The sequence below is a fragment of the Macrosteles quadrilineatus genome, unplaced genomic scaffold, assembly GCF_028750875.1.
Source record: "Macrosteles quadrilineatus isolate MER2022 unplaced genomic scaffold, UCM_ALF_1.0 Scaffold_7__1_contigs__length_78375512, whole genome shotgun sequence".
In the NCBI taxonomy this organism is placed as follows: Eukaryota; Metazoa; Arthropoda; class Insecta; order Hemiptera; family Cicadellidae; genus Macrosteles; species Macrosteles quadrilineatus.
In genome coordinates this window covers 63,369,385-63,394,754 of record NW_026542600.1, presented here as the reverse complement: position 1 = coordinate 63,394,754, position 25,370 = coordinate 63,369,385, and the positions used below count along the sequence as shown (strand labels likewise).

The following is a 25,370-nucleotide window of genomic DNA, read 5'->3' as shown; positions in this document are numbered from 1 at the left end:
CATATAGTATAATTAAATCATTGATATTCACCTCGACATAATGCTAGAAACTTCAAATTACCCAAAGAGTTATGGCATAGATTTCATCCAGAGTCAAGTTAATGTATCTAAATTTGATGGTAGTTTATATTTATAAAATTTTTACTTATTCAGTGGCATTTTAACTCAATAAAATAAGGATTTAATTTTAAGGAAAATGTTTTCCCTTGAATTAAAAATTATTACGAAATAAAGAATGCACTTTATAAATAAACTTTAATATCTGAGAGTTACCGATTCTTTAGAGAGTTTTATAATTTTATAGAAACATCTGACATTAAAATCCTGTGAGGTTTTAAAGCTTTCGCATTTTCAATGTATGCAACGACCCATATGACACACTCCAAGTACTCTGTAAGATTACATAAATTTAAGGCATGAAAAGATAGTCGCGCTCATGATTTGGTCAGATGATTTCATCGCTATAAAAAATAATAAGACTTTAAAATTGCACTCTGATAAAAACCTATAAATAAAAATAAAAGATCTTGATTGAAATATAATTCCTGCTCTGTCAATCTAACTATGATACAATTAAAGCTCGACTTGCCATTGATGTCCCAATATACTTAAACACAAAGTCTAATAAACATATGGTATAATATGAATAGTATATGCAATTTTTAAGTATAACTTATTTATTTCTCTCCACGGTTACTAAGGCATGTGAATTTGTCCAATTATTACAGAAAATAAATTATATCTTATCCTGAAGACCTTAATTTGAAACGCCAAAAAAGTCGATATTAGCTGCAACTTCGCTCCCTAGCCGGTGTAGACGATAAATCTGTTGTATCTGGCATAATATATTGGGAAGAACTGCAGTTTGAATAAGGATCTAAAGCGTGTTCCTCTTTGTGCAGTGAAGTTTATGAAGCTAAGAAGTTTTGGGCAGTCCAGGAACTGTGCACAAAAAGATAATATCCAGGAGCTTGTGTCTAATACGAAGAGGTTGAAGGTTATATTGTATTTCCAGGTCACAAACTGGGGTTTGAGAATATTGAACGCCAATTTTGAATCCCAAAATCTTTATGAAATGGTTTTGGACTTTCTCAAGCATTTCCAAGTTATCCAACTTGATAAGTTATCCAAGAGTTGTATTCAATGATTGGCCTAATGAGTTTTTTGTAAAGGACAATAAGAGAATTTTGGGTCCTTTGTTGACCCATGAATAAATCCCAGTAATTGATTTGCCCTGTTTACGATGTTGGAAATATGCTCATTTGGACTTGGGGTTGGTGTAGTAATGATACCAAATACTATACGTTTAAAAAACAAATCAAAACATAATTGGGCTTAACATTCATCGTGAAGTTTTGGTTTTGATTCAATGACTTTGCTGTCGTCGATCGCATGGAGCAGTGATAGAGTGTGTTTACCAAGATCTGTTTACTGATTCTTGTCAGAGATTTTAGTAAACAAACGGTTTTGACGTCCAACGTTGTTTTCGCAGGTAATCAAAATACGATTTGAGAATTCTGAATAGTTTTATCCCTCTTAAAAGTCAAATGATAAAAAGATAATCTTTCTTGACAAAATTTTAAACAGCATTACAATATTTAATAGGACGAATAATATTTTCTGTTTTATCCATGGGCTTGCGCCTTCGTGTGATTAGAAAAAACAAAGTAATGTATTATTTTGTAAGTAATTTAATCTTATTGGATATGTTAATTTGTGAGCTGGAAAAAAATGGGAATTCCAATAAACGAATATTTTATAATACTCTAAACCTTACAGTGGAAATTTAATAAGTAGAGATCAGAAAATAAAAGAAAGCAATTCTGCATTTTTTTAGGGCCATACTGGAAAACGCCTTACTTACAATTATATTTAAAATTTGGTAAATATTGCAGCACATGAATATTGTATTATTGTTGGTAAGCAAATACTTACGCATTTAACTCTTCTTCTAATGCAGTTAATATCTCCATGTTCATAGATATTTTGCCTAATTCAGATAGAATTAAAATTGAAATCCTTTATGATAGTCGACAAATTAAAAATGAATATTATGATTCGAAAGATGAGAGACATAGGAAATGTTTTATCTCATACAGTGTGAATTTTAAAAAAGTTAAAGTTGATAAATTTACCTTCGTTAAGTTACAACAGTACCTTTACAGACTTCCTTAATCACACAAATTAATATTATATATTTGGAGTTATAATGCAATATGGATTATATAAATCTGTTTAGTACCATACACCCGATTTTATACTCGAATTACAACCAATATAAATACTTCCTCAAGCTGAAGCTTAATCAAATATAACGATAAAACTTTCTAAGCATAGGAAACAAGTCCGGAAAACAAAGACGTGCTGAAGGTTAGATTTGGTGATACAGTTTTTGGATAAGTTGGATAAGGAGCTGGAGAGAGGTGAGGGTAGAGGAGATAGAACGCGTTCTGTGAGATAATATTGTCTACAACTAACTATCAAGCGACATATCATATCACAGTCGTTAGTTATCTGTCGTGTTGTGTCATTTCACATCTATTGTTCTTTGATGTCGTCACACTAGCCTAGTCTTCTACAATCGATCTTTGGAATGTTCTCAATATTATTGAAAGAAGAATTAGTGTGATCTTATTTCAGAAATGCCCAATTCACTCAATCTTATGATCTGATAAATATAAATAATATATATTTTGTTGTTGCTGAAATTGTAACAAAATTTTGTTAAAATAGGAAGAACATTAGGTGACATGCAATTAGTATCGACAATATTTAATTGTGGGCTTTTGGATCTAGTCTTATATTCTAGTCTAGAGTGATTATTATCATCGCCTATATATTTTTGTGAGATCCTAATGCCACACACTTGATCATTATCCTAAAACAGCATGGGCTTTAAGTGGAGTGACAATACGAAGACATTTAATTCCTAGGTTCCTAGGTTTTTCATCGATTCCATCCGGACTATTCACATCATTGCTATTATTTGATATTCTATTTATGTATAAAGAACACCTAAAGACCATAAAATTCCCTAATTTTAATGTATTTTAAAATCAAGTTTTTGCGTATCAACTTTGAGTGACTAAATATTCAACTTATCATTATGACCACAACCAAAGGCTTTTCCTCTTCACCAAAGCCGACTTTTCTGATAGGTGTACTACATTCGCTGTACAAACGGTACTAACTTAAAACGGAACGTGACGGGTTTTGTCGGTGGGAAGACAGTGTTTTGTAACTGGACTGAGTAACACAGACACAGACAATACGGCAGCCACTTGCAAGTAACCTGGTCCAGGGACTGGTCCTGCCACTCAAAGCTCTAGCAAAAAATCAACATAATTGCAGCACTTGCTTCAAACATTTAAGTTTTTATTACTAGGTGTTTACTCTGTGCCGTTGGGCCGGATGCTCATAACCTGTACGGAATAGTTTACTATGTTCTCCTTCGGAGAAGCCTTTTTCATCATAGTAACTTTTTTAACTTATGTCTAATATGACTTAAAATTGCATATTTTTTGCCATTTTATTACTTTTATATTTGTAGAATGGTAGTAAAAGGAAGTGTAATAATTGTTCACACAAATGGTAACTGCTTTGTTTATTTACTTACTTATAAGGAAAGTTCAACTCATAAGCTTTATTTAATTTTTGATGAAAAGATAGCATAGACGAAATAACTAAACTATTCGAAATAAAAAAATGTGTTTAAATTCAAGGAAATTTTAAATTTGAACATACTTTAAAATCCGTAATAGCCAAGGACACGACGTATTAGTAGCAGTCGCATCAGTGCGTACTCTAGATTGTGGTTGTTGTGGACGTTATTACCGAACGTACAGTATATTATAGCGTGATCTTCAGTATAGTTTTACAGGGCATCGGATTAACGTTTTCCGGACTGGACTCGGTCCTGAGGAGTCCATATAAGAGGAGGTCTACTATGAAGGGAACGTTTTAACCTTAAAAACAGATAAAAAATAATTCTTCAGTAATTTCTTAATTCAAATAAAACAAAAGTTTATTTTATTTAAGGACAACTATCGATGATAATTTAAAAATACTATCTCCATGATAATTAATTCTCACGTGTTCTTTGTAAGTGATCAGTAGCACACCTTCTGTAAAACAGTTATTATGAGATGGTAGTGTATTTAAGGTCTGTCTGAAAATAGCTGGAGTGCCATAGTGACCCAAAATGTATTACCATTTTTGTACTATGTATTTTATCACATTATAAAGTGTTGTTTGACATAAGATGTGTTTTATTGGACTTATTTAATCATTCCATTTTACAAGGTAATTTCCTTGCTTTGATGTATTTTTTTAGAAACATAATGTTAGCAAATTCATAGCAAAAATATATAAATAATAAAAATATCTATCTTCATGAAAGTAAAATTCCGGAAGCGGTGTGGAATCGTGTAGGGTACAATCTTAAAAATCCATTACGATCAACCTTGTGATATGAATCACTTGTGTAAAAACCTAGATATAACTGGAATCCAAGAGGTATTTGTAAAGGCTGGCTCTATATTATAGCAAATTGGTTATGCAATTATTGTAAGATTATTATATCTGGGAATTTGGGTCAGGAGTGCTCGGGTACAGAGTCAGGGTAAAGGCGGGACGCGTATCTGTAAGAGAAGGTCGTTTGAAAATACTACCAACAAGATGATTGATATAGTAGAGGTCTTGCTCATTATCCAACCACTTTTGGTATCGATATTTAATGCAGTACTCGCAGCCGACGTTTTATGCGCTATTTAACTAATGGAATCATGAACATTCTAGAATGCTATCCATACCAACTATTGTTATTTCCTTTACAATACTTAAACTATTACTATATGTAGACATACTCCCATATAAATTTATTACTGTAAATCAGCTGAGTACAATTTGAATGTTGGTTTCTCCCGGTTCACGTAAAGGCATGTTTTGCATACTATTTCTTTAAACGAATTTCCCATATAGTGAATAAGCTATTACGGTAGGTCTCATGGTAAGACCTGGACCCAGGACAGATTTACTGTTTCGTTTTGCTGTCCCTAGAGGCCAAAAGCAAAAATCATCCGATTGTGATTAATATTGGTACAAACGTGTGAACCCCCTTTTAACCCACAAAACATAAAATAATTTAACTTCTTTCATTTGCTTGGTCGTCCTCTACTTATATAGCCTAAAAGTTAAGCACAAATCATCAAATCGACCCTAAAATAAGAGAAAGAAACATGTCGACACTAAGGCTCACCAACATGAAACAAATATAAAGTTTGACGATAAGATGAGAAGTCTACGTGTACTGTTAAAATCAAAAGCGGATGCAACTGAGAATATTTCAACCCAAATATGAACAAAGGATGGGTTTATAATGGAGTTAGATGAATCAACAAATTTAAAATAATATACGTAGATATTTATATTTATAATCTGAAATTGAATAATTTCTAGTCCATTGTGAATTTAATTCTAGCGTTTACAATAATGTTTTATAAGAATAAATTATGTTTTAAATAACAATATTTTTAAACAATCGTTAAAACCTTTTAGCATTTTAAAAAATTTGCAAACTGGGAGAACTCATCTAGCCAGGGGGAAAGCATAACAACAAAGTCAGGGAAATACACAGTGGCTATTGTATTGCTTTTTCATGTGAAATAACGTATAATTAAACATATTACCCATACACTGTGCTTGTGTAGGATATCTACAAGATATTATAGCTTTAATAAGGGATACTGACTTAACTCCATTATTGACTTACGCGTCCAATTTTCCGTTCGTCAACTCCTTACTTTAGGTACTGTCCATTTTGAAAGGTATCCATGTATCAAATGTGTGAATCCATCAACAAGCTAAGTGTTGTACCATTTATCCAATAAATAAAGAAGGACCGTTTGGCTCAACTAATTCCTGAAGAGCCCGATCAGGAATTAGGGCCCCCAGGGTCCAAATCAAGGGATTACCGTCAATGCACTAGCACTTAGGCTCTTCAACTGACAAATACAGACTGGAAAATACTAATTGATTACTTATTTTATTATTATTTATTACTAACTTACCCTAACGCACTCTAAAAAAACCAAATTTCAAATGCTTATCTGTCTTATAGAAATATTTTATTCCTATATGCCGTGACATTTTCAGTGTGGATTATGATCATAAAACGTCGTGGAAATTTCAGTTTCTTCGTCTTAATAGTCCTCGAGTCTAAGTCAGTAAGATAAGCCAGTTAACAATGGATAAGTAAAATATCTACGTTTCATTCCATGAACCGAGAACTAACGCTGTAGGTTAGTCACGTACCAGTCAGTATCAATGAGATAGAGCTCTCGTTTCCATGATGGAGGTGTGAAGGAATGCAAATGGATACATACTTCATGACACACTATTTATTTTACTTTCTGGATGTTTTGTCTCGTGACTGATGATTGTAAGCCTAGCTGATAATCGAGTGATTGGCCATTGTGACTTGCAAATCAATGTTTACAAATCCAACTAATGTGTTTGTTACTGGACTGATAAATTGCAATTAATTATTTCTGGCAATTCACATTCTTTTGTGTGAAGATCACTGCTATGATACGGGTGTGGCAACTGCGGAAACATATTTGTGATGTGGGACTAAGCGTCATTGGCGGATTGAATATTTGTTTAATAGGAGTACTGTATTAGGCTAGGGGTTTGTGAAACTTCAATAATATACACTATTTTTATTACCTACAAACACATATTCCCATTTTGAATACAGTGGTCGATCCGTTTTGTTGGATTATGTTACCTCACAATGTGTTGCTCTATTGGTAAGTAGCACAATATGGGTGTCTTGCAATCGTATGAACAAATTTTGTCACGTAATTCAGCATGTCAAAAGAAACAAAAAATGTAATATAACACGTGTCCTATCTCATCCCGTTTTCAGTCTATATGTATGTATGTGATTTTTACTAAGACATTCATAACTCCTCAACTGCTTGAGCTACGGCGTTGGAATTCTGTAAACATGTTTATCTTATTGACCACTATGTCTGTGCAAAATGGATAAAACTTATGAACCGTGTAAAAATGGCGACTTTAAAAAATATTTGATGCGAAATTCCATGAAAACCGTTAATTTTACAAAATATTTGCAAGTGATGTAAAATCTAGTAAATTATATGCAGATTACAACGATATCTTAAGCTTAGTTTAGACAAAAAATAACCGAGATATTAATCTTTTATTCCTGCCATACCTACAGTTTTCTCTATTTAAAATCGTTATAATCTGCATAAAATTTACTAGATTTTACATTTCTTCAAAATATTTGGTAAAATTAACAAAAAAAAATGCGTAGAATTTAGCATAAACTATTTTAAAAAACTGCCATTTTTAAACGATTCACGAGTTTTTATTCATATTTTGCACAAACATTGTGGTCAATAAGATAAAAAATTTTACAGATTTTCAACGCTTTAGCTCTAGTGGTCAAGGAGTTATGAATGTTTAGTAAAAATCACATACAGACAGATAGACCGAAAACGGAATGAGATAGGACACATGTTGTATCAAATTTTGTGTTTCTTTTGACATGCTGAATAACGTGACAAAGTTTGTTCATATGGTTGCAAGACACCCTGTAAAGTCGCGTAAAAATATTTTTTGTAGATCGTAGTACCATAGCCTTTGTTAAAATGATATATAAATGGCTTGGTTACGTCTTCGTTATACAACAATTTCATGGTAACTTAGTGACGATTTGTGTAATACCGAGGTGCAGTGATAACATAGTAACGTATTGTGGGCACCGTCGTACTACGGTACTATTCCTGTGGCACCGTTACGTTTTGACGTCGTTCCTTAGTAACTTTTAATTGTGTGACAAAGTATGAGATGAGGTACCCTGGGATTGCAACGGGCCTACAGAGTGGTTACAATGTCTAAGGTGCCCTAAAAGTGGTGGTGACGTAGTGACCATGAATGTTCAGTAATAATGAATGTCCATAGACATACACGTCTATGGTGACGTGGGGCGTGCTCTAGCGGATGTCGTGGGTTCCTCAGTGAGGCACCGCCACTGAGCTTGTCAACCTGGTAATTACAACGGTTCAATGCTTTCAAAATACGTCAGAATACAGCCAAGTAGTTCCAAAGAGTAGTCTTGAGTTTATACAAACACCTTTATGCATTTTGAGATAAGTATTAATGATTCCAGTTAACATGAAAAATCATATGTGTTTTCATTGTAAAAAAATGTACATGTTTATGTTGAGTTTTTAAACCACGGGGAATGATGATTGACATAACATAAATTATGTGTCAAATATTCAATTTTAAATTGTTGCAGTTCATTAAACTATTTAGTAGAATCTCGCTCGATCCAAATGAGTTTTTGGCCATCACAAAAGTGTTTAATATTACAAACCTCATCCTGATCATGAACACTTTCCTAAATTACTTTAAAATTAGTTTTAATGACGAATCCAAACTACTGTTACATACTATCAAATATATTACATGTATAAATCAGAATCTATCATTGTTTTACAGGAACAGCTGTTAACTAGAATAAAGCTAGATAGTCCAATCATTCTATTACGAAAGTTTTTGCGTCTTATTTTCATGTTTTAAAATTTAAATCTCTTATATGGGAAGACAAAAGTAGTAATTTTTGACACGCGAAGGGATCGATGAGCGAGGCGGAACAGCAGCATGGTCGCTGTTTAATTTATGACCTAGATGTTCCGGATGGCTTTGGTGCATTTGACCGTATTTATTGCGAACTAGGCAGCTTCAGAATATATGTACAGTAAACTCATTACGGGACGGAAATCTATAACTCCATAAACCATCTGATTGTCATCACCATATATTGTGAAATGATATTGTTGTGATATATTACGTGTAAGAATATACATTCCGGACCTAAACATTAAATGAATAAACTTCATAACGAATACACCACACCCACTGCTATATTAGTTTTTGCTAAACTCAAAAACGAATACTTTTAATGCACACCCATGGTTGTGGCAAGCTAATTGTTAAAGGCATTGACCGATAGTCAAATCAAAATAATATCAATGATATAATTTTTTATTAAATAATAACTTTGTTGTATTGATACGGGTCGTGTTAGTGAGCATTTTTAGTTTGGATATGGTTTTAAACGTTTGCAATATCTTAGTAACCTAATAAACACACCTTTAGGAAAATATATTAGGAGGATGGAAAATTTGTATTGGACATTCCAATAATCAAAGGACGCTGATAATAATATATAGTATATTTCAAAAATAATTATATACTTTCAGTTAAGCCAGTAATGTTCTAGACTTTGTAAATTGGCACCATTTACGAGTGTCATTTAAAATGCTCACTTCTAGTCACAAAATAATGCTGATCCACACAATAATTAAGGTCCGGAAAAACTTAACTTTTTTATGAGTTACTTGGTTAAAGTAATCATAAACAACGAAATGTTTCTTAGCATCAAAAAATAATAACTAGGAGTAATATTTGAAAAATGTAACATTACTTATTTACAGATTTATTTGTAACATTACGAATACGTTTAACTTTACGCCAAAACATAATTTGTAAGTCTGCTATACAAAAATATTTTGTTAACCACAAACTACAAAAAGAGAAAATTTGTAATCCTCGCCGGTCGTAGAGCGCCTCAACTTTGAATTTCCCCAAAGAACCATCGAGTACGCATATGCGATTTATCATGGCCAAATTGGTTCGCGAGTTTTGGGTGTTTTTCATTCTTGACCTTTTATGTCGTTATAAGAAGGCCAGTATGGGTTGGTTATCTGGGTAATGTGTCTGAAACTGCTAAGTACATGATTCAACACTAGACTACCAAATCATATCTTTCTATTGAACATAACACTTGTGAATCACTACAGCTATCGTGTTCTGTTGCGAAAAACAATCCAATTAAGTCCATAAAGGGTTGACAGTACGGAAACTGTTGAGAAACTACAAGCTCTAGATATTTGCCCTTAAATCTTTGGCATTTAAAAAATGAATAGCTTAGAAGAAATAAGAAAAAGATGTTAGTACATAATTACCGCTTCATATATTTGGCTGTAGGATTAAGTTTAGGAATAATGTATAACACTAACACATGTAAACTGTTGCAATCATAATTCATATTAACCAACTCAGGCAGTTAAATGCTAGCCTAGCTAAGGTATTTTCAAATCATCGGAACTTATGAATTTGTATTCGCAGCCGACTATTTACTCGTAAAAACTATTTTTCCAAGAAAAGTTTTTTCAATCAACGTTTCAACGGAATTTTAGGTTTTAAAATAACCTCTTTACCTTTAACGTTAAGCATAATTAAAATAGTAATATCACCCACTATGTTTTTAATCATAATATCAAAAAGTTGCACATCCACTTATCAATACCACTATAGAAACTTTCCTGTCAAACGTTTCGTCTGTATGAAAGTTTATGAATCTTATCACTTTGAACATATAATATTCTAAGTTTAACAGAATCGAGTCAGTAAACACTAAGAATTAATACAGAGAACTTACACGACGTAGTTCTTCTTAAATCTTGTTCATTACACCCCCTTTCATGTTACCTAGTCCCTAATAACAAACTGTTGTCCATCGAGTATGAAGGAGCTGCAACTCTGTCAAACTTTGAGCTAATTAATTAATGACTTGGTAAGCAGAAGGGAAAGCCCCTGGTCCATCGTACTCCATTATTTGGCTTAGAAGTTGGTTTCATAATCAAACTATGACGAGCAAACTAAAAGCATTAAGTTTTCATGAAACTCCGTTTTCTACAGTATTGGGCATTGGAACAGCTGATTCTATTGGTGTGGCTTTTTATATGCAAGTTAACCATATATTTTGACACCACAATTGTGTGTTCACTCAATTTTGTGAAAACACCTGTGAACGATGAAGGGTTATATAAATGAATAAGTAAACTTAACAATTTGCTTTCATTACAATTTAAGCAGGAGTTATGACCTCAAATGAATAATGAGCAATAATCAACTTAATTAAATTTGCTTGGACTTCATAATTTGCTTTTGGTATAAGAAATTTTATTTTTACGCCTGATTTTCTTACCTGGTTTGGGCATATAAAATTATAAAATACAATGTTAAAACAATGTACAATGTTAATACAATGAGTGAAAAGTAGAAATAGACTAATATTAAATCCAAACAGGTTTTAATAATGTGAACAGTGTGTACGTAGTAACATATTTTGTGAGCAATTACATAGATTATTTTATTTTCATTTTAATGTTGCCGACATTTCCGTACTTTTCAACAAGTAAACTAGTATTTAACAAGTATTTAAACAAGCATTTACCGTAAAGCTTTAAACATTATATGACTGTAACATTTATGATAATTTCCAAAACCTAGTAACGAAACCAAGACTCGTTAAATCGTGTACGTGTGGAATAAAACCTAAATTTTTAGCTGCAATCAGTTTTTTGTTAAGAGTTTCATAAATAATTGTACATATAAACAAGTAAGCTAACTCATTTTATAAGACAACCAATTTAAAAAATTATATAGTTTAATAAGAAATATATTTTTTGTCCCCTTCATGTGTAGAAAGAATAAAATTGTCAGTACTATTAATTTGACCAAACAACTGTTGGTAAATGTTATTTACCATTTGTGTTGTTAAATAATGGAATTTTCATTCGAGTAATTACTTTGTTGTATAAGACAAGATGTTGTTTGTGACTGTGTTAGCTATGAACAATCAATCTTCGGACAGTAGGTCTACAGGGTGTCAATAATCAAAATCTATAGGTCAACTAAAAGAGACCAGCGTGTCGGTGGTCAGATCACATGTAGACTACATCATGAAATATTCATATTTTACATGCTTGTCAATCCTTAGGTTTACCTTGGGCCTTCTGAATACTTCGCACTTCGCAGAATATAGTAAATAATATTAATAATATATTCACCTAAATGTTTTGAAAACACCTACATAATAACACATAACATAGATGTTCCAGTGTTGTGGATAAAATCAAATCATGCAAAGTATTAAAATGAACTAAAGTGTTATTCAAATTGAGAATAACCTCTTTGTGTATTTTATATTCAGTTTGACGGTTGGACTAAAAATTTCCATCTCATGCAAATATTAGCACGAAAAACATCCACATCCGACGTAATTTGTATGAGTTTTAAATGCATTCATGGCAAATAAGCCATATTTCACAACCCAAATGACTACTTATATCATTTATGTGCTTAATAGTCAATTCTTACACATTTGCATTCATTTTAGTCTTCACATATCCATGCTTATTATCTATATATTTCCAAAAACCAGTTTGGTGCAGTAGTTGCACTTCAAGTTTTACTTTTCCTCACATATTTCTGTAAAACTGTCCAACAGTTTTTTAAATCCCTCCGTACTTAGATCAGCTGTCTTTGTTTATTGTATGTCAACCTTTCCTCAGAAATGTTGGTGAATTATTTTAAAGTGTATTTCACCTTCAAAGGTAGTGTTGAAGAAACCGTGTCTGGTGTAATTGCTGCTCGCTCCTCACAGTTCGCAATCCACTTCCACAAACTTAAGTGCTCCATAAACCATCATTTAACGTCTTGTACGAAATCAAGAAAAGCCATCCATCTTAAGCTTTGAAAGATAGCTTTTTGTGCGTAAGTTCTACGTCTAACTTTTTTCAAACTAGGGGAAGGTTTTGTGAAAACACTTAATGCTCTTGCTCTTTGAAATTGTTATTAGTTACAGAATCTTAAACATTTAGACTTTATTCAATTCTCTAGTGCAATAAAACTAATCCATTTAGCTAATGTTGTCTATTTACTTTGAACTATATTATCATACTGGTTTACTGTAGAGTTTGATTTGTATTTAAAGCTTCCTATATGCTACCAATTTGAATTGCTAACAATAGACTGTTATGCTACAACAGTTTTTTTTTTACAGTGAAACCTATCATGTTAAGCCAATTTGCTTATGTTTTGTATTGATAGCTAACCGTTTATCTGTGGAACATAAGAGTCTTTTGGCTTATAAATAAAAACCCACTGAACTCCTAAATAGAGATTGTAAGTTTCATATACTTCTTTGCGCTACTCGGGATTTTTTATGTAAAACCTCGACTTTTCTTCTGCATGTTTTTCATACTTAAATCACTATGATTACTTGCTATAAATTACTTATAAGCCTTTTTCCTCATAAGCAGGAGCAAATTGAGCGGTGCTAAAAAGCATAATAACAAACATGTAAACTCTGATTTAGACTATAATTTATAGCGAGCGAGCACTTGACTATGCTGCTTTGTTATAATATGCATTTAACAACTGAATCAAAAATGCAACTGTGCTGAATATGTGAGTCTGCTGAGTGAACGAGGATGTCTCTCACATCACGTGATGACCCACAGAACAACTGTTGACCGTGACAATGCAAGTGGTCAATGAAACTTACTTCTGAGTGACCGCTCGCTCAGCTGTTTGTGTATACACCGCCTTGTTGTGGTGGGGAAACTGAGCTTTATAAACGATTTACACAAACTGTTCATATACACGGGATTAATTTGTTGTTTATTAGTTTATTTCTTAAATGTACGGTGTGTATAAGCAGATTCGCTACTGCCCTGCACCTATGCACATATCCATCTAGGTAAAAAAGCATAAAATCCTACCAATCTATTTTATTTTGTTGATATGTATGGTTATAGGCACTACAAATACCATAGAGGGTGATTTGGGGAAATTTGGCTTGAATGCAGAAAGTTCCAACGCCTTAAATAATACCTTCTTACATAAAAAAGGTTTTGTATAAAATGTCATTGTAATTTTCTTTTCGTAAGGTAATCAGTATATTCAGCACAGTCTACTCTGGAAATATGGTTCATATATTCTGCTAGTAAAGACCTTTAATTTGATGTACATGTCAACCTATGCTTCTATTTAAGATTTCCTTCTGACTCCTTGTGGGACGTCTCCATGATGTGGCAGAAAATTGATATTTCCTTAAAAAAGTAGATTTTTAGTTGTGGTGTTGATGTACCAAATCTTATTGATTTATCTATTGTCGTTTAGAAAATATTTAACCGGTCCGGGACTTTTGGGACAGTCTGTATATTTTCATGATTTATTTCAATAATTCTAACCATCAACATCAACGCTCTCGGTTAATACAATTTTGCCTTGTGTGTCACCGAGTTAATCCTATGCTGTTATCAAAGTGACTGATCTGTTTGGGAATTACATTGTCATTTCCTAATAGCCAAACCTCATAGCAATGGCTACAATATAACAAAAAAACATACATCACAATAAATTTATAATGCATTATTAGAATGATTTACAGACAAACGTATTGGCATAAGTGTAAAAGTTATTTTTATAAGTTTTACAATGATTGGGTTACTTATCCAATAGCTTGAATATATGATGTTTTATTTTTAGAACTGTGAATTCGGGTTTCTTAAAAGTGATTAAGGGTTTGGGACGTTTGGGTTTCTTATCGCGACAGCTTAATATCAGAATTTTCCAAAGGAAACTAGATGAATCAAAGTCGACCACATGCTGGTTATATTTTATTTCGTGTTTTAATTTGGAGCAGAGTTAGTTTCAATGTCTGGCAGTAAGATAGACACGTTGGAATGTAGTGGATAGGTCCAATCACACATCACACAACAGCAAACAAGCTACTTGTCATACAATGCCGACCTATATATAGCACATTCACTTCATCATTCTACCGTCGCGCTAGTCGACCACGGCCCGGCCTACTGTAAATAGCACTTGTACTAGTCAGGCAATATAACTGCACTAGGCTACACTACTTTCTACTATGAATCGGGTTTTGTTAAATGCAAATAATCTGACCGCACACCACCATCAACTAATTAGTTAAAATTCACTATTCAAAAAAGTAACTGATATTTCAGCAACTATTAGTTCGGACGTAGTGTAAGTATCGTAGGAAGTGTGTTAATGCGTTTATTTACAGCCTAGAGACAACTGACGGTTCTATCTTTGTACAACAAAGAACCCGGGGCATCTGAGTTCAAGGACGAATACAAGGTTCGGTTCAACTTGACACTAGTGACTGTTGAGTGTTGATTGGCCTGCATTATTATCCTGAGTCTACTCTAACTACCTCACACTTAACTTCTATCCTTGCGTTCCAGTCTTCATTGCTATATAACAGGATGTTTCACAGAATAATGTCAATAGTCTGATCCATATTCTGGTCATATTTCATACATGTTTTTGCGTAGATGTCTCACTTAGGTGGAAGCTAAGTGAATTATATCAGTGTTCAAATTTCAATATTCACATATCAACGTGTCCTAAAATCTGTATGTGGTGTTCATAAGATACGTGACAACGGCGCGGCGCGATTTCGGCAGATACTGGGTGATACGGGAAGTGAAACTGCGCACACAATGCAACATCGCCAGCTATTTTACGTAACGCAGTAGCTCTGCTGGTAGAGCTCAACTCACTTTCCTCTTACAAAACAAGTGACAGTTGTCAATGAGGCTCGACAACGACCAAAAAACAGAAACAAACCAGGTGGTTAACCTTGCCTTTCGAGTGAGTGGCTCCCTAAAAAACTACGAACTGATTAACGCACGCAGTGTGACTGCTGATAAACGCAAGTTCAACGTGTGACTTTAAGTGAAATTTTACTATGATTTGTTTTGGATCTTCCTTGGAAAACTGAAAATATAATTTTAATATGATCTAAAACGTGTACGATGGTAAATGTTATGGTGATCTATTGATTAAAAACAACAAAAGGTTGTTAGCTTATAAACACAAAAGTGGACTAAAGGAAATCGAAGGTGTTGAGATTGGTTTGAGTGCAATTTAATTCGATCATGAAATATGAATGTGATAGTTATTTTTTGCCTAAAAAATATGGAATCAGTCATTGTGACGGGATACACGACTTTGTAAAATATTACAGCATGAATACAGTTTCAAAATGTGTGATCAGACATTATGGTTAAAATTATGATCCAGCAACAGCAGTTGTTTCACCCTAATCAGATGGTAAACTGTTCAAAACCCTCTGTTGTAATAACAACGAGCCTTTACATATTTGACACACTAAACAGATTGGCCTATAAACATTCTTGTGCTTTATCATGTCTGACGCAACGCTGTAAACATGTTTCTATGGACATTTCCAATGGACAAAGTAACCACTCTAGTTTTGACCGTCGAGGCGGACCACTTGGGTGGAGTGCAGGGAATTTCCATGTAAGTGTGTCCCGTTCGTTACCGATGAGACATGTTTGACCCGTGTTATCAGTAGTGATCGGTTTGTGATAAGAGGTCAATGAGGGTGTACGCCTGAATATCGCTAGTGAGCCGCGTGCAGGCCAAAGTCTAGATGACTTGCGCAATGGTCAGTCAGTAGTCACTAGTCAGTAGTCTGTAGTCGACAGTCAGTAAGTTTTGTGATCGGTTAGGCGTTAGTCCGGTGGTGGGAAGTCTGCCCATTATGGTCAAACTCCTCGGGGTTACATTCCGATTGGCTTAACTGATTCATTAAGGTATGTATTTTATTCCTCGTGATTTTTCTTTTGTAATACGATTTCCAGTTTTAAGATATGTCATTGTAATTTCCCAACAGATCTAAATTCCCAGTTTATGTGGTATTGGTAACTTATCGTATTGGAATGAACCTGGTTTTTCTAACTGTGGGGATTTTCGTTGTTTGAATCTCTATGAAACTGCCAATATTTAAACGCATTTGTTTGATGTTTCTTAATAAACAAGATTTCTCCATGTATTGCAACCTGTAAGAAAATATAATCTTACTACATGTTTATTATTTATTTTTTTACTAGCACACCATTACGACTAAAACATTGGTATTTTCCCAGCAATATTCGTATTTAATTCATACGCCTAAGGCATTTGTATCAGTGTTATTTGAGAACAAATGCGAGCTGTATGAGTTTAATATGAACAACTACATTTTACAATTTAAAACGTTTATTTTTCAAAATTCTCTCTCAATTAAAGTACAACAAATTCTGTACAAAACAGTACATCGCGTTTGTACTAAGAAGCAGAGTTATTAGTCTTTTGAGTAGCTGACTTAATTATGAAAAACCCACACTCCCTGGCTTTGTATGTATAATTTATTTTGAGAAGCCCTGTCGACCCTCAAGGCACCTTCAAAAATACCAAGAATAATTAACTCTCTGTTATGCATTATAAAGCTATAAAGTTCAGGTTTCGCTTCGATAATCTACAGTTAATCTTCATACAAAATATCTCAGTTTTACATTCTAAACAATAAACTTATCATAGAATGAAATTTAACAATTTTACAAGCGATAACTAATGTTTATTAGTCTACGTGGAAGGTCTCTTGATTGTAGCTTTGATACTAGCTTGTTTATTTTGTGGGTGATACTTTGTCGATGTAAGGGGAATTACTAGATAAAAATAGCCTTTAGATTACACAAGTCTTTGCCGAGCCCAAGTGAAGGAGGCATGATAAAGGTCAAGGGGATTTTTACAAACGCACATTGACCTGTACTATCATGAAACTGCGTACAAACCGATTGTTGGTTCTCCGTAGTACGAGAACAATGTATACTATTTAAAATAGCTTTTTACTATAGCGATACAACTATCTGAAGTTATTATTGTTACAATAGGCGTGTCTTTTGGCCAACCAAATTCAACCATTTAAATTTGATGAATCGATTCCAAACAAAAAAACAATTGGTCTTTTGTGCTTTTATCTTGACGTGCTTTTATACGTAAGTATAATAAATAGCAGCTTAAACTAGTATTTATTGCCATACTACTGCAAATCCTTACCCTACCATAGATAGGCCTACATGTGTCCATTTAAACCTTCAAATTAAAATGTGTTACTAAATCGTAGAATAAAGACAAAAAGTTAATTTCTTTCTCGATTTTGTTCAAGTATAATTCGTATTAGGTTAAAAGCTAAGTAATACATCTGAGGCTGATAGGTACAAAGTGTACAAAGTTACAGTGATGGGACGGGATGAGCGAATAGAAAACCAAAGGTTTACAAAAGCTTTGACTGAAGCACTGGTAATTGAAAACGTTAATTGTGTAAAGGATTACACTTATTTGGGTACATAAATATAAAATAAACATTAATTTATCAAACGTGTTTAAAATTAATACTGTAATTATTTTAAATATACGATTATGAAAAACATATCCATTGGGTTGCCACAAAATAAAACAAAATAATAAAATAATTTTTCAGTTTTGTTTCAACTTAAACTACTACTAATACTCGAACCACTTTGCTGTTTTAAAATGAAAATATATACAAAATTTTAGTTTTTGGGCCTATAAGAACTCACGCGAAACATTGGCAATTGATAACGCGAAATGTGGATGTACACACAATTATCTGAGGAAGATAAATTATGTAAGACTAGATGATGGAAATTTTAAATTCGGGTGATAGCCTGTCGAGTTCAGCTTGGTGATGCCCCGGGCCACTACCACACTACACCAGCACTACACGCGCTACGTTCATGCGCCGGCGTGGCTCGCTGGCAGCTGCCTGCTGGCTCAGACAATGTTATGATGACTCACATACAGTAGGCCTACCACTCCACTACTGTAGCAGGATAACATCACTATCTGACCTGGTGTTATACTTCCGTTTAACCTCTTTTATTTGATGTATTGAGCGCCCGTTATTTTACCACTCGTTGTCTAAGATTTTTGACCTCGAGAAAGCATATACCTGAACACAACCAATAAACAAATGTTGGCCAAGATATGAGAACCAACCCGTTTTCTTAAAATTCTATTGAGCCGTCATTAATTCAATTATCAATTATCAATTATTTAAGATGGGGACGCCACTATGTGCGTATTTTTACCCAAATATGAGTGAAGGATGAGTGTAGGATGAGTGGCGCGATCTTGTAGTCTTGTTAGTGACTAAGGCCGACATGTTACTTAGACACAGCTGTTAATTAATAGCCCATACAGCTAATGGCAACTAAGAACCCTACAGTTTATTGTGGAATCTGAACCACATTTTTCCCTCATAATTAACGAATTGGTCTAATTATTAGGATAGTACTGCGGATAGTCGTAGTAATCACTAGTGCGGACGTTAATCCACACCAGGGAGCATCCCATCCACAGTGCATCCCTATAAATATCCACAATTCGTGACCTCCTAGTAGCTGGATTACAGGACGACGCCACCAGTCCCAGTCATTATGTAACTGTATTATGTATGTACCTTTTAAGTATACGTAGCAACATGATACGTCCATTCTTCTTAGTAATTGAAAATCAACAGAGAAACGTCAATAATTATAAACATTTTACTGAGGGCTCAACTTATCTTCTGAAAATTCGTGTATTTACATTCTCAATAAAAATTTTGATTTTTCAAGTTACAACCAAGGAGACCAAATCACTTTATAGAATAAACACACAATACAAAACTACAAAAACTAAAGAAGCACACAAAAAATGCATGTATATGCTACAGTATATACATCTTAAACATAACACATTCCAAATGCACAAAAACAGCTTTGCTGTATATTGAATTGACAAAAAACGTAGAAGAAAACATAAAACAAATTTTAAAACATAGCGAACACTTATCTTTTTGTATAAATCGCTGAATGATTGAATTGAATAAGTTTATAGCGCCGATAACCTAGGTTCAACAACGGTTGGGTCAATCAGTGTGTTCTGATAATGGTATACAGATACCAAACCTTGTTGACTATTCAGACATTTCAAGGCAAGATAGAATTTGCAACTGTTTAATCGTTGTCTTATAAACTGATTTGCTTATATATGTCATTCTTGACTATATGCTTAATGGATAAAACAAATTGCCTATCTCCCAAGAAGCATTTTTATCAAGCGATTTATGAATAAGCCTCCCAAAACTATCTTATCTCAAAGGCAAATGTTCTTATTGGATATTGAAAGTATAAACCAAGCATGTGAGCAAGGAAATGATGTTTAACTAAAAATATTTATATCGTTAATGCATATGAATTATTACCATTAGGAATTTAAGATAATCAAAGATAATAGACAATTTAGACTAAATAGACTTGTTTAAGCTTTTTTTATTAATATGCAAACCAATTTTACACCTCAAGCTTCTTTTTCGCTTTTTCACTGGTAGAACACGTAACCAGTAGATGCTAAGTTTCACTCGAGATGCCCACGCCAGTCCTGCGGATGGACGTCCGGATTTCCGCAAGGTCCGTGGCTACAGACAGAGATGCGTCCGTGACATGCACCTCGCCCTCGCTATCCCATACATCATCGTGCGAGGACCCAGCACTGGGAGTGGGCCCGCACTTTCACATGCAAGGGCCTTGAAATTGGACCTCGGCTTCGGGCTCGATAAGGATTTGGGAGGACAGGGATATATCTGTCGAGGTTGACTTTTCAATACAAAATATGCAAGCAAACTTTGTTTTATTTTGGTACATTTGAAAACTAACGACGAATATGTGACGTGATTATGTTGGAAAATAAAATGACACACACTCTAGTGTACAAATTGGTTGACGAGAGTTTTGTAAAATGAGGCTAAGATACAACTGCGATAACATACTCGCACCTTTTTGACCCTGAACAGCTGGACATCGCGTAACATGTTTAATATTGACCTTCAAAACAAAGCGTTCAACAAGAAAGGATCGAGGCGTTCCCTTTGTTCTAAAGCCGTAACGTAGACACGGTATTGAGCTTATGGATCTTCAGCATAGATACTCTGAGGTGACGACCCTGGACACATGACTCACCGGGGACCGGTCTTCCCACAACGGACTGATTGATTTAAATCAAATCTGGTCTTCCCGAGTACGGGCTGTTTTGTTATTATCCTAAACAACCGACGATCGATTGCTCATTAGGCGAAGACAGGCCAACCTACATGCCTTGATTTATCACAATTCCATTTTACTTAAATACGATTATGCGATACTGTAAAATACGGTCTCCTTAATAAGAGAATCCGTTTTATTTTGGATCAACATTACTTTCACTGACTGCTTGGATAGACATTAGTAAATAATTAATTTAATTCAAATTTGGATACCTGAAAGTGTATATGCACTTATAATTTTTCATTCAAACGATCAACATATGCACTCTATTGTCGTCAATCTTGTAACATTTGTTAGTTATGAGAGGGTGTGACCTAACTTTACTTAACTTGTTCCAGGAGGCGTCCGTATGGCGTTTGGAATCGCTTGGAACTTATCTTCGGTCTGCGATGTACTTCTCATCGTTGTATTTGTCGTGGCAACCGCCTCCAATTCTCTGGTCCTTCTAGTATTCTATCGCAAGCCTGGCCTTCGAACTCTTTCTAACAGGTTGGTACAAATTTGGTAAAGCTTTACAGAAATTACATATATTGTATGTTGTGGAAAATGAGTTAGTTTAAAAAAATTGTATAGTGAAATTGGATGGATATGGAATTTTATAAATTAATATTACTAAAATAATTACTATTTTACACAGAAAAAAATTTCGGAGTTATCTCTTTTTTACATTACCTCCAGAAACTATACATCTATTACATTTTTAATAGCAAAAATTTTAAGGACATAGTTTCTTTCAGCCTACCTTTCCGGAGAGAAATATAAACTATTGGTCCGGCTATGTTCTTAAACAAACCACTAGCTTCACATATCGTCATTAATTTTGTTTGTACATAATATTTATTTTATCATAAACAGACACTCTACCTAGAATACATGCTACTCGTTAACACCTTTCCTTTTTAAGATATCTTCGGAAATCAAATTCAGTCCCATATGCTTGCCGTAATAGATATTTAAGGTGATTTGAATTATACTTAAAAAGTGGCATACTTATCTAATTCTGAACCAAAATAATTTTCCTTGGCTCTTGTTACAGATAGTTTTTTTTAAGTAACCAATTTAATCTGCACAAAATATTAAAACAGCCATAGGATAGTTAAAATGTATTCAAACTTACTATGTAATTTATGTATCTAAATTTGATGTTTATTTGAGTTTTTCAAATCAATTTTGTTTATTACCATTGTAAGATTAAACATAAAATACATGTTATAACGCTCTCCCTTCGTGAGAAGTGAATGTTCTGTGTGCCAGGCAGGGCTCGTCTAATGGAGAATAGTGCCTTCAGGTTTATGCTAATGTGCAATATGTCGTTGTCTTTGATACGGCTGAGTGTTAAGTGATGTCTAAGAGCAGTTTGATGAATCCTTCCATATATTCACGGGGATTTGTTCTGTTTTAGATACGTTTACATTATTTACTGAAGTATTTATTGGACCTACAACATATTTTTGCTCTATTGTCGGTTTTGGCACAAACCCCTCCATAATTTGCTACAATCTTGTATACTTTACTAAAAAAAATGGATAATGTATTTCAGATATTTACAAACTGGCAAATGTAAATATAATCATATGATTCTCCTGGTCGTTTTATAAACAATCCAAGTAGGATCGAACTTTTATAATTTTAAATTAGAATTGACCACATTTTATTTCAAGTTTAGAGTTAAAAAGTCATTACTGTAGACAGCTTCACAATTGTAAATATAAATTTTATCTTCAGGTTCGTAATCAACCTGCTGGTGACGAACTTGCTGTCCTGCTGGCTGCTGCTGCCGCTGGTGCTGGTGGACTCCATGCTGATGCCGAGCTTCCATAGCCTCTGCGCAGTCAGCCAGGGAGTCAGCACCGGTCTCAGTGCTGCTTCCGTCATGTCTGTGCTGCTCATCGCTATCGACCAGTACTACGCCGTCATAGATCCTCTCCACTATCACTCTCACATCGACAACACCCGCTGTGGATTCATGATCTCCGTCTCCTGGTTCTTTAGCTGCCTCTGGGCCGTGGCTGGCGGTCTCTTCTATAACTCTCCAAATATCATATGGACGTCATGTGACCGAGATCGTCAATCGGCGTTTACTCCGCTCATTCCAATAATCACGGAACCATCCATATCTGTATTTTCTGTCATTTACTCAGTTCTTACCTTCGTTTTACCATTTTCGGCCATTTGCTGGATGTACCTTTCCATCTACTTCGCCGCCCACGAGAACAGCCAAAGGACCCGCAGGAATGGATCCAGTACGGGGTTCTACACGAGCAACGCGGTAGCATCCACGCCTCCAGTCTCCTACGCCGTAGTGCCGGTGTCAGGGCAGCAATCTGCGGATCCAGAAGATACTTCCGAGTCGCCCAGGCTCTCAGTCAAGTCGGTGGACGGCGCAGATCCAACTGTTTTCGTCAAACCTTCGATGACTAGATCTCCAACAAGATCGAGCCTCAGAAGTACCTCCAGTTTCATTATGAACTCACTAAGATGCCGAATCTCCAACGCCAGTATGTTCAAGTACCGCGAAGAGACCAGAGCCGCCAGGATATCAGCGCTAGTGATAGTGATGGGTCTTGTATGTTGGTCTCCGTTCTCACTCGTCGTACTGTTCACTTCTCCGTTGGTCGGCATCCACGTACCTCACTCCGTTGCCAAGTTAAGCCTAACACTACTGGTAATCGCGTCCGTAGTTTCGCCGCTGCTGTTCGCCCATAGGAACCGCAGGATACAGAGGGATATCAGGAAGCTGTTTGGTATCACAAGACGATCTACTGCCATGTGCCCGCCTGGAGACCGGCAGAGAGCACAAAGCCAGAGGCCGCGAGGGCTTCCCGCCGACTACAGCCACACTGCTCTAGATCTACTCGCCGAGGGCGGAGACGAGAACAACTCACAAGTCAAGACAGGTTCTTTTTTAAGCCGGGTCTGGTGGGAGGGAGGTGTTCAGATAGTGACTAAGTTCGATAAAGTGTCAGGCAAGTCGTTGATCTGTGTGCCGGAGGTTGCCTTGGACGTGGACCACAGTCGAAGCTCGTTCTCGAGTGGTGGTAGTGCGTCGACGCAGCGCTCCACGTCTGCTGCATCTATCTCTAGCTATACTGCTGACGAGTGCTGACTACTGACTGAATGCCAAGTGCTATCTGCATCGCCTACACCAAAGGGCTTTCACAAAGGAGACCGGTGCCTTAAATACTACCAAATGTTTAGTGCTGAATTGTAGACTCGATTAATCTAATTTAGATAAGACTAGTATTTATTATGCATATTGTTGAGTCATTATATTTAGGATTACTTTTTATACTCACTGATATTTTTAGGAGTGGATGCGATTTTCTGAAGAAAATAAATTTCGCTCTTCGTACATTTATTTGTCGAATATCTAATCGGTTTCTTCCTAGTAAACGAGTTCGTTTTCAAATATGTATAATTCTATCGCACCTATAACTTTATTTATTTTACCGATCGACTCTATTTTATTTATTCACTTCATTAACTATACATTTCATTTAACGAACTCGTATTTTGAAGAGATCGAAGAGACAGCGTCATCTACTTACGACCCAGTCCCCACCATTGAACTAGTGAGTTTCGAACGTTACCTAGTATTATTATAGTATTCGTTCTCTATGTCATTGTAAATATACTTTAGGTGCTTCGGTTCTATATCGATATAGATGTAAATGTGTTTGTATATACTGTATGAAGTAAGTAGTGCTAAAGTGAGTAGCGAGTCGCCATCACGCTACTTTGGTGCCATCCTTAGTCAAGTATTGCATAATGAGAATCTCGAGTAGATCTGGCCAAATGTGATGTATCTAGATTGTACTGCATTTCACAGTACTGACCGGCTGACGCGGGATATGATCTCTTAAAGTATGACTATTTAACCAAAAACTATGTTAAGAAAATAGACGATTTCCTGTAACGTTTAGTCAGAATCTGTTTCCTATGTTAATGCCTATTTCATTTGCAGTATTAAAATTTACTGTTTTGTTACTTGCATTTTAGAGCATTTTATTATTTATTTCGTTGGTAAGTAGCCGTTTGAGTTTCATGCCGTTACTTAACTAAGTTCCATGTATTTATGTAATTTTATATGTCAAATTGATGTATTGAATAAACCAAGCTATCTTGTGTTATTAAACTTGTGTAACATTCTTTTACCAGCCACCTCGTTTATCTGAAATATCAATAGATAAACAATCAATTTAATCTCCTAATAGGCTACAACATAGTAAAATTCTTTGTTGGAAGTTCATTGTTGGTGATGGTGAGTTAATGTTGTTCAAAGGTTTGTTGTGGATAATTTCCATCACAGTGGTAAAAAAATACACAACGTTTTGGGATCTGGAATCTGATCCCGTCCTCAGGTGAAAAAAACTTAATTAACACATTACAACTAACAATACATAAGTCGAACCTAAGTTTGAATACACTACAGAGAGTAGTGGTAAAAAATATGCAAAGTATAGCAGTCAAGTCGTGATACAACACACAAAA

At 34.8% G+C, this 25,370-nt stretch overlaps 1 protein-coding gene across 2 annotated transcripts in view; it reads left to right on the top strand.

Annotated features, from left to right (window-relative positions):
• LOC128998683 (probable G-protein coupled receptor No18) overlaps nt 1–25,012 on the top strand; it is a 60,208-nt gene extending 35,196 nt beyond the window's left edge. The window contains exons 1-3 of one of the 2 annotated variants that reach the window (XM_054424921.1): nt 16,410–16,544; nt 21,218–21,368; nt 22,605–25,012. In XM_054424921.1, coding sequence (XP_054280896.1) covers nt 21,229–21,368; nt 22,605–23,985 — 1,521 coding nt within the window. In that variant the 5' untranslated portion in view covers nt 16,410–16,544; nt 21,218–21,228 and the 3' untranslated portion in view covers nt 23,986–25,012. Of the gene's footprint in view, nt 1–16,409; nt 16,545–21,217; nt 21,369–22,604 lie in introns of those variants that run through there. The other variant, XM_054424920.1, reaches the window with a different exon arrangement.
• The last annotated feature ends 358 nt before the right edge of the window (nt 25,013–25,370 follow it).